The sequence below is a fragment of the Fukomys damarensis genome, unplaced genomic scaffold (genome assembly GCF_012274545.1).
Source record: "Fukomys damarensis isolate Sample0158 unplaced genomic scaffold, DMR_v1.0_HiC HiC_scaffold_5, whole genome shotgun sequence".
Classification (NCBI taxonomy): Eukaryota; Metazoa; Chordata; class Mammalia; order Rodentia; family Bathyergidae; genus Fukomys; species Fukomys damarensis.
In genome coordinates, this window is record NW_022900917.1 from 31508638 (window position 1) to 31518880 (window position 10243).

Consider the following 10243-nt stretch of genomic DNA (forward strand, 5'->3'; position numbering starts at 1 on the left):
CCCCTGCAGTCTGTTGTGTCCACAGCTCCATTCCCCTGGTGCATTTCTTCACATGAGTTGCCCATAGTCACAGTCACTGCATGTCTGCAGGTTTGAGCTGCCCTTTCCATACAGTGAGTCAGGGAGCAAGTGCTACTTGCCACCTCCTCCTTCTCCGTTTAAGTTTGTCTCCTTCCTCTCCCCATGGGCTTCAGTTCTTGCTTCAGGTCCTTGCTGCGTCCTAGGGACCCACTTATCTCCTTCTTCCTTTTCTCACATTGCTATATTTCAGCATCTGGACACCAAGTCTCAGGGAGGCTGTTTCTCTGCTGCTCACCACTCTGCCAGCCCTATTTCTTTTTTTCAACACATGCTAGATTAAGTTAGATCCTAACCTATCAGGATAAATGATTCACTGATTTAATTTGGCAACTCACATAAACATAAGGCTAAATGAGCAATTCTAAGATGAATAACAAAGTGTCTCCATCTGCACTGCTCATAATAGAATCTGATTCCAAACTTCCTCAACTACTTCACTGTCTATCATCTTCCCTGGAATAGTCAGACCTGTACTTTAATACTTTGATAGGCTAAGTAATAAGCTTGCAAACTCAGAGGAAATTGATTTTTAATTTCAGATCTAGTACTGACTTGCTCTCATATCCTAGATAAGGCTTAAGACTACTGAAGTAATGTCCAGAAAGATGAGACTATTAAATAAGTATCAAATATAAAGGGCTGTAATTAACAAATACTTATATGATGTCAACCATAAACATTTCAAAGTACTCAGGATGTTTTAAAGACAATTCACTATGAATAGTTTGAAATACAAAGATGTAGAAGTTGTAAGCTTCACTCTCAGGAGCTAATAGTCTATTAGTTATTTTTCTCTGATGGCTGAGACAAAATACCCAACATCCAAAGGATGAAGGGGAAAAGGTTTATTTGGCTTACAGTTTGCAAAGATTTTAGTCAATAATCAATCAGCTGGCTCCAAACAGGGTGCAGAGGAGCAACAGTCCATAGTGGCGGAAGCAGCAAAAGCAACAAGAGGCCTTAACAGCATCTCCCTGCCCCTTTTATCCTGTTCAGACCATCTAGGGCAAGCAGCACTCACACCCTTAATCCTAGTGCCCTCAGGCTCAGCCCCACCAAGAATCAATCACACATTCTACATTCAACCACCTCCAAAACAGCCTATGACCACTTGAGGCTTTGGGGGAACTTTTAGACACAAACCAAAACAGTCCAACCAGAGAGATAAGTATATGTTAAAATGTGTTGATTACTCCACTAGCCATAAATCAACACATGCAGATTAACTGAAAGGATCCTAAAAACCTCATATAATTGCTCTCCGCTTCATGAGATTATGATGATGCTATTTCTGTTCTGTGTTAACACTGTAAATACACAACACAAAATGTGGTCCGCTTTAAATGCACAAAGAATGTAATGCTGTGTTCTGTACCAACTGCTTCACGCTAGATAGGTCACTTACTACTTGAAGTGAACACCAGATCCAACAAGTTAGAAGGCAGCTTCCCCAAATGACGACTCTTAATTCAGACACCAGTGGCAAGCAGGGTCCCCAGGCTAAGTGCATTTGTCTCTAACTCGGGTGCTAATTTGGGAGTCCCACAACCCCTCTTTAGGTTCAATAATTCCCTAGAAGAACTTAGACTCAACGAAACTCAAGAAGACATTGCCCTTCTGATTATCATTTTATTTATTATAAAGAATACAAATGAGCAGCAAGATGAACAGATACATAGAGCAAGGCCTGGAGGGGGTCTAGAGGGGGCCTGGGGGCATGGGCTTCTGTCAGGCGGCATAGGGTGCATCACCCTGTCAAGTGTGTCAATATGGTCACTAACCAGGAAGCTCCCCAAGCCTCAGTGTACCGAGTATTTTATATCGAGGGTCACTACACAGGCATGACTGATGGAATCATAAGCCATGGGGTTGAACTTGATCTCCAGTCCCAGTCTTAATCCTCAGAGGCTGGAGGATGTGTCTGAAAGTTCCAATCTTCTAATCACGTGGCTAGTTCCTCCTCATCCCTCATTAACTTAAACTCAAGTACCCAAAGGGGTTAATTATGAGTGACAAAAGACATTCTTATCCCTCAGGAAATTCTAAGGGTTTTGGAGTTCTCTGCTAGGAACCAGAGACAAAGACTAGAAGTATTTTTTATTATCTCATAAGTGCATACAAATATTATTTTAGCATGCTTAGTAATATTAATAATATGTTCCTAGTAATTCACTTTATAAACATTCACAGAGGAGTATATTAGATTTATTTGGCCTTACAAGATCAAGCAATAGAAAGAGAACTTCATTTAAAGAAATGAAGGATCTGAAAAATCATTGCATTTGTTGGGATGCTCTGTTTTCCATTGGATCTCTGCTTTTCTTTGTTTATCTGACCCATTTTCCTCCATCCATTCTATATTCTCCAGCCTACATTTCCAAGGAAGCTAGCCCTATTAGTTCAGCTAGTTACCCCTGCTAATTTATATCAGGCTACTCTTGGGATCAAGTGACAGCCCTGGTCTAAGAAGCCATGTCAGATCTCACTGCAGAATAGAGTCACCTCCCTGAGCAGGAAACTATAAACAGGATGGGGAGAGGGTGGCACAGAGAGGGGAAGACACAGTGACTCCCATTGTTCATGTCAACCTGCCTGCTGTGAAAGTCACTGCAATGGGGAAAAGTCCCTGCCTGGCTTGGTTTTCAGCTCCACTATCCCTTTGGTCCCACAGATGATGATCTTTTCCCCAGGACAGGAGCAAACCTCCAGGCTCTGGGTTCAGTCACATCCATTGTGAACAGGAAGACAAACAGAAGTATCCTTAGCGCAGATTTTAATAGCAAGTAAATGTTTACATTAATCTAACTCACACCTTCTACCCCAATTCTAGTAATTGGACTTTGACTTTTGTTCTTAAGACAAAAGTTTTGTTCTCAGCTTGTTACTCATGTGTAGTAAATGTATGATGATCAACCTCGATAGTGCTGCATTCCAAATAGGGTTAGATGGTGAATAGCTCTTAGTATTGTTTATCTCCCCCCCCATAAACATTACAGCTTCCTTTCCACCAAAATAACATCGTCAGGATCCACAGCATCATAAGGATGGATGTGGATAATGGCCTTCCTACTTTGTAAAAATCAGTGCACAGTTAAGGAATGGGAAGAGGAGAGGAGATATAAAGAAGAGTGAAATATAGTGTCTTCCCTCAGCAGCTTTCTGTTTTATTGAGGAACTGAGACATATATGCTGATATCTATGATACAGAACAGTTTACTTTGATCATCCTTGCTGGAGGAATCTCTCCTCCTGGCCTTGTATTATCAATACCAGTGTATGTTTTAGTCCAAAGTCACTTGAGTCCATGACTTCTATGCCTGTGGCAAGGCAGTAACATCATGGCGGAAAGGTGTGAGGGGAAAAACTGCTCCTCATGACAGCTGTGAAAGAGAGAGAGAACCAAAGACTAGACAGAGTGTCCAAGGTCACACTTTCATGATCTACTCCCTTCAATCAGACCCCATCTCATTTCCATCTCTTCCAATAATGCCATCAAATTATGAAGCCACCAAATTATGATCCCATCAGTGGGTTAATCCAAGTTAAGAGCCCTCAGCATCCAATCACCTTCCAAAACCCATTCACATGAAGCTCTGATTACCTAGGATTTGGGGGGACATTTTAGATTTAAATTATAATAGCTGGTATTCCAAGAACAGAAATAGGAGAGGAGCACCTGGCTAAAAACACCAGGGAAATACAAAGGCAGGAAAGGACAAAGGGTGATGAAGAGGCAAAGAACAAACCAATTTAATCAAAGAAGAAGCTTCAGGATAGAGGGCAGTGAAAGCTGCAGCAGAGTGTTATCACTCCTGTGTACCCAAAGGCTCTTTTCATCAAGAAATCCAATTTGCAAAGAACAAACCAATTTAATCAAAGAAGAAGCTTCAGGATAGAGGGCAGTGAAAGCTGCAGCGAGTGTTATCACTCCTGTGTACCCAAAGGCTCTTTTCATCAAGAAATCCAATCGTGCATTTTCAGGAAAGTTCTAATCATTAATATGGACAAAGCAAACCACTTTGAATTGCCTTTAATTGGTTTCAAAATGGAATAGTCCCATATTCTTTAAAAAGGCTTTAGATGTCACTGTATTTGGTTGGATACTAAACATTTCTTGAATAAGTGATTTGAATTAAGTATGTCAAAGGAAGAGAAAAAATATTTTAAATTGCTATAGATGGCTCTACAAACCAAAATTATGTCTCTTGGACTCAGCTGTCTCCTTGCACACATAAATAAAACAGCCCCTACACTTTGTTTCTTTTCTAGCCAAGAAAAATTAGGCTCCCAGGGCTTCAGACAGCTGTCATACATTTCCCTGACTGCCACCACATGTGTATTGGGCTCTGCAGATCATTACCAACACCAACATCTGGCTCTGCTTGCTTTCTTTAAAACAGAGCTTAATTTTTCTCTGTTTCCAGAAACAGGAAATACCACGTGCACTTCAGTGGAATTTGGGATTAAATATTTCTAAAAGGAACTGCTGTTTTTACAAGACATCTTGGAGTGGTGGTTTATTTTACGGCTTTTGCCAACGGGAATTCTTTGTATCTTGACTTGCTATGAAATTTCTAACGTCCCTTGCATTTCTATCAGGCTAACTGCTTGCTTTTATTTATCTCCAAAAGTACACGTTTGAGACTCCATGGAGGTCTGACCACATATCACACAAATTCCATTTTTGTCACTAATCAGAATGGTAGGTTTGACCACTGCCACATGGATGGAAAGTGTGAGGAGCTCACTCCTGGCCCTCAGTAGCAATGGTTATTACCCCTTTAGAGAAGGTGTTCTCTGTGAACAGGTAAGGGAGAAACGACATTGAGCAGAAACTGAATCTTCCTTCTTCATGGGGAACAGGAGTAGATAAAGTAGTTATTTCAGAGACTAACCACTACTATTATTCCCATTTTTCAGATAAGAAAGCATATACAGACTGAAGAAGAAAACCATGTAAACAATTCATATTCTTCCACTTTTATATGGGCTCCCAGCTCAAAGAGAAAGTCATTCTAAAAGAGAAAGTTTCCTCTCCCTGTCAACTCTGGTTCCTGTCTAACAAGAGATGATCTGCTGTCCAGAAAAGGTGCAAGACCAACAGGCGAAAAGTCTCTTTGCTGACAAAGTGTTGAAAGGGTGGGAATGGAGAAAGCTGTCTAATGAGGCAAGAAATGACAGAAATGTATCAGCCACTAAAAATCTTTCGCACCTCTTTGACATTGGAGACTGCACAAGTAGCTCCCCTTGGAATTGAAGCTCTTGTTAACATTATAATCGTCATTTTTCAATCTCTGTCTGTTGGCGAATGCATGACTTAGGACTAATGACTGAAGAAACACATAGTTTTCTCTAATGCTTGATTCGATGATGTTTGTAACAATCATATTATGTTGGAGTGATAAAGGCAGAAGAAGTAAAAGTGAACTCAAAGAATCTCCACCAATATTGCTAGTATTTACCTCAGTTTTGCACCCACAGATCGTGAATGCTGATGTCAGGATAGACATTTAAGGAATGCATAAAGTCAGGACAATGGGAGTGCCCTTTTTTTAATGTAAAGACGTTTGCTTAAGACACTTTGAGTCCACTTATGAAAGTACTGTGTCTCTTGCCACCATAATTTCTTTCTTCATTAGAAAGACTTGGAAGTGTCAAATACATAAGCCCTGCCTTCTCCTGCGCACTAGAGTGTGAGGTCATGGACTTACATTAACAGACTTCGCCTTGACCTCTCCGAAAGCCTTTTCACTTGATCTTAGCCAAAAGACCAAGAAGCGAGGAAAGCCTTTTCTAAATGACTCTCCTGTTCTCAGAGAAGCCCTAAAGTTACTCTTAAGTCTTCTGCTGGAAAGCAAAAGTACTCTCTTAAAAGCTACGTTCAATCATCGTTTACATTAAAACAATAAAATGGACATTGCAAGGCATCTGGCTATAGATTTTAACTCTAGGAAAGATTTTCTTTAAAGCCCATTCATTAACAACAAGCATTTATGAGGAGCCTACTACGTGCTTGAAGTTCTTGCACTTTGTTAGGTAATCAAAGACTCCAACCATGTGATTACAGTGGACAGAGATGGCAGATGATTAAGCCGGGTAAGTCTGTGGTTCACCCTGTGCCACACAGCCTCTTCACCATGCCCTCCCAGTCCATGAGTGGGCAACTTGGTTGAGGGGGTAGATAAATAATTTCCAAGAGGTTGTAACTGACTGTCCATTTCTGCAGTATTCTTCAAAGCATTTATCATAAGTTTTAAAGGATTTATAGTGTAATATGCTCTGGTCATTTTTTTCCTAGAGATAAGTCAAACACGGCCTCCTCAACTGCATACAGGCAAGCCCCAGATAGCCAGTGTAGCTTCAGCTGATCTTTCTCTTCTTGTCTAGAGGCCATCATCTCCCAACCTCACTTCAGAAACTGCTGGCAGTTAGTTTCCAACAACTCCCACTCAGCCACCAGAGATCACCTCCCTTCTCCCATTTCGGTCCCTAAATTTCATCTTCCTAGCCCCTCTCCCATCTTTGGTACCATCCCATTGGTACCAAGCCACTCTTGCATTGGTACCACCCTTACCAATGGCTTGAGGCTATATAATTAGTAGTCATCCAGTCCTTCAGTACCTGGGAGGTGTCAACTCTCCACAGTTATCAAACACTGCACATGCTCAAGTCCCTTATGTAATATTTTCATACAACTTATTCCTATCTTCCTGCATATTTTGAATCATCTCTAGACTACTAATACCTAATACAGTACAGATGCTATGTAAACAGTTGCTATATTGCTTAGGAAAAATGACAAGGAAAAAATCTGTATGTGTTCATTACAAACACATTTGCCCTTCCCCCCATAAACATTGTGGTTGAACCCTCAGATGCGAAACCTGTGGATACAGCTTAGTGTAACACTCAATCTATTTGTGGGCTTAAAACAATTTGGAGCTAGCCTGAAAATCTAAATTATGTATATATTATATTTAAATTACTGTGTCTATTCTATGTTCTAAAAGTAGTAATGTAGATATGAACATTTGAAATGCAGGCATTTCATAGGTCTCTTGTGCTAGCGCAAGAAGAATTGGTCTTTCAATAGTTTTTAAAGTTTCTAGGGAAAAAGATGCAATGCTAATCCAAACCCACCCCTGCAAGGATTTAGTTGTTGTCTCCAGTAGAGTTATCTGCTACTGTATGTGTTCAAACAATGCAAACTGTGTGATAAACCTTGTCCAAAAACCAAGCACAACGTGTGTACATGTTTATGGCAAGCTTATTTTTCACCAACTAGCCCATAATTCTTTGCTTCCAACTCTGTCTCAGCCTCACCAGTCACCTTGAATTCCCCACAGTTCTCTTATCTGTTCTGTCTATGTAGTAAGCAGGGGTTGAAGATTTTCATGTCAAAGAATTCCTTTAGGTGAAATGAATAAAAAAATGTAATTAATAAAAGGGGAGAGTTTTTGAGCTAAAGCTTCTCAGCTCAGTGATCAGCCAGTGATTCTTAGCAGGAGTTTAATAAAAATTTATCTTAGGTATGGTTTCTTGAATAGGTTTGGAGCCATTTCTTGTATCTGGATAATTAAAAATATCACAACTAATACTTCTAAGGCTGTGAATGAAGATATTCTCGACCAGAGCATTGCTGGCCCATAAGGAATAAAGACCTCCAGAAAAAGATGTAGCTGCCATTCCTTCCAGACAACAACAGCAGCTAATAAGAAATTCTAAATGCAGACATGGTCAATACCAAGGCTTAATCAATACAATATTGCACATTTCAAGTGTTTAATGCCAATAACAGTGGCTCAAATACAATGGCAGTAGGCCATACTAATTAACTTTTATATAATTAAATCCTGGATTTCTTGATGTCAATATGAAAATGAACCCAAATAACATATAGATAATGTTTTGGTTGGAGTTTCTAATACCTAAGAAAAATGAATGACAACTTTGGATTTTTTACCTGAAGTATCCCAATATTATAAGATTACCTTTGTATTGTTTTTCTTGTTGCTGTACTAGAGATTGAACCCAGGGTCTCAAGCATGAGAGGTGCACACTCCACAGCTAAGGTACACCCCAAGCCCCTATTTTTAAAATTTTTAATATTTTCTTAATAAAACCTGAACTATGTCCTACAACCAATGAGGTAGCAGCTCCTATACTTTCTTAGGAATTTATTTTTTTATTTCATAAACAAAAGAATGGCTCTAATGTAAGAGTTACTTGGGCAGTAAAGATAAAGGTGGGCAGGGTATAGTTGGCAATATAGCATTTCCAGGCCAATATGTGGAATAGTACATATAACTATCAACTGCTTGCCTCCAAAACTTAGACTAGGAGTACAATTCACAGGATTTACCTTCACCACAAGTACTGGCTTCAAGATACAATTTGGTTCTAATTTACTGACGGCAAATGTTGGTGTTAACAATTTGGAAATGAAAAATTATCTTCAGTTTATGACTTGGTGAAGAGAAAAGAGGAAAGGGAGAGTCTGAGACTGGCCCTGCTGGTATTAGTGATTCTGGCTAGACCACGTGGTTTCTGGCCTGGGTAAAATTAGGATGACAATTACACTTGTTACCAGAAAATGCTGGTGTTGCCCTTCAAGCTCTTTTGTAAGGCCTACAAATGTCACTGCAATGCCCTGGGGCTAATATGCCCTTAGAATGACTTTACAATCCTAGTAGAGTATATGGAGGTGCAAAATTGGATGAAGATACAAACTGCATTTCCATTCCACAAAAATGAAAGCCTGAATTTAGATAAAGACTTTAAAAATCTGAATAAAGACATCATAACCTAAAATAAATACAGACACCACTTTCCTTGTAAGATCAGGATTGTTTTCCTTAGTTACAGTAGCCACATTGTACACTCAAATCCAGGCGTCTACTAGAACAATCAAATTAATGGATCTAAATCCAAATAATTAAAAGATCCAACGTGTCCCTATAATGTTGTAAAATGGGAACACTACCTTTTAAATCTAATTTAAGAGGCAACTATGAAATTCAGCAAAGCAACACGGTGAAATCCATAATTTCATATGCTTTTTAACACCCGAATTTCATGTTCTGAAGCAGGAAGCAAAGCCTGAACCTGGTTCGTGTCCCTAAAGCACCTTTGCAAGCTCAAGGTTGAGTGCAAGGTTTGTTTCCTCCTACACCCTGTTCTGCACACACTTTCATCCCTTACTCTGTCACCCTGCTCCCTGCTCCTTATCACGAGCCTTCTTCCCAGCCAATATTTTAAAACGATATATAACAAATGTTCAGTAGAGTGTACATGCACATGTTCAATATAATGTGTACCTTTCTTTTCTGCTAAGGAAAGCCGAGCAATTCTTATAGAAAAACTGGGCATTCAGACAGAACACAGTTGTGTAGAAGGTACTGGAATGAGACGTCCTGAGTTCCACACCTGGCTTGGCTCTTTGTAACAAGTCTTCTCTGACTCCAGGCTACTGGTGTAATAACTTGAAACCAAAACCTCTCTGTTATCTGGAAAGTGTTTTACATCGGATCCCAGGGCTCCACATTTGCTCAGGAGTTGAACCATAACCACTGCGGATAGGACCTGGGGATTTGCTCTGGTTTTTTGTTTCTCTCCCTCCCTCCCTCCCTTCCTCTCTCTCTCTCTCTCTCTCCCCCATCTCTCTGTCTCTCCCAGTCAATCTCCCTTGCTGGAGAAGCACTGCTTTGCTCTGGGAAAGCTTAGGGAAATCTTCATACCTGGACCTGGGCCCCACCTAGAGATTCTCTGCGCTTATCCTGGGGGTTTGGTGGGGGCGACGTGCTCTTAGAAGCCTCCCAAGTTATCTTAGTGTACAGCCAAGGTGAAGGAACATTCCCGCACCACCACCCCACTGCAGCCCACGGGTAAGCAATAACCTGACTTAAATGAGCCTCGTGGGCTGGGACCTTGAAGACTGCTGAGATAAACAGTGCTTTTTAAGGGACAATGGATTCCAGAGACAAACAACCGCAGAGCTTACGTTTACAAAAGCCGAGACAGCAGACTTCCCGCACCTTCCAGCAGGCAGGATGCATCGCCCGCAGCTCGGCAGTCCCTGGCCGCTCGGCTCTGCCCCTCACGCCCCTCCCTCACCCACCCCCCGTGACGTGCAGCAGCGGGCCGCGCACATGCGCACTCTCGC

General features: G+C 40.9%; 1 protein-coding gene across 3 annotated transcripts in view; it reads right to left on the reverse strand.

The window, feature by feature from the left end:
* Fabp5 (fatty acid binding protein 5) overlaps positions 1–10195 on the reverse strand; it is a 143406-nt gene extending 133211 nt beyond the window's left edge. For 2 of the 3 annotated variants that reach the window (XM_033760414.1, XM_010636251.2), the window contains exon 1: positions 10082–10195. In XM_033760414.1, the coding sequence (XP_033616305.1) occupies positions 10082–10136 (55 nt within the window). In that variant the 5' untranslated portion in view covers positions 10137–10195. The remainder of the gene's footprint in view (positions 1–10081) is intronic. The other variant, XM_010636253.3, reaches the window with a different exon arrangement.
* Between the last annotated feature and the right edge of the window lie 48 nt (positions 10196–10243).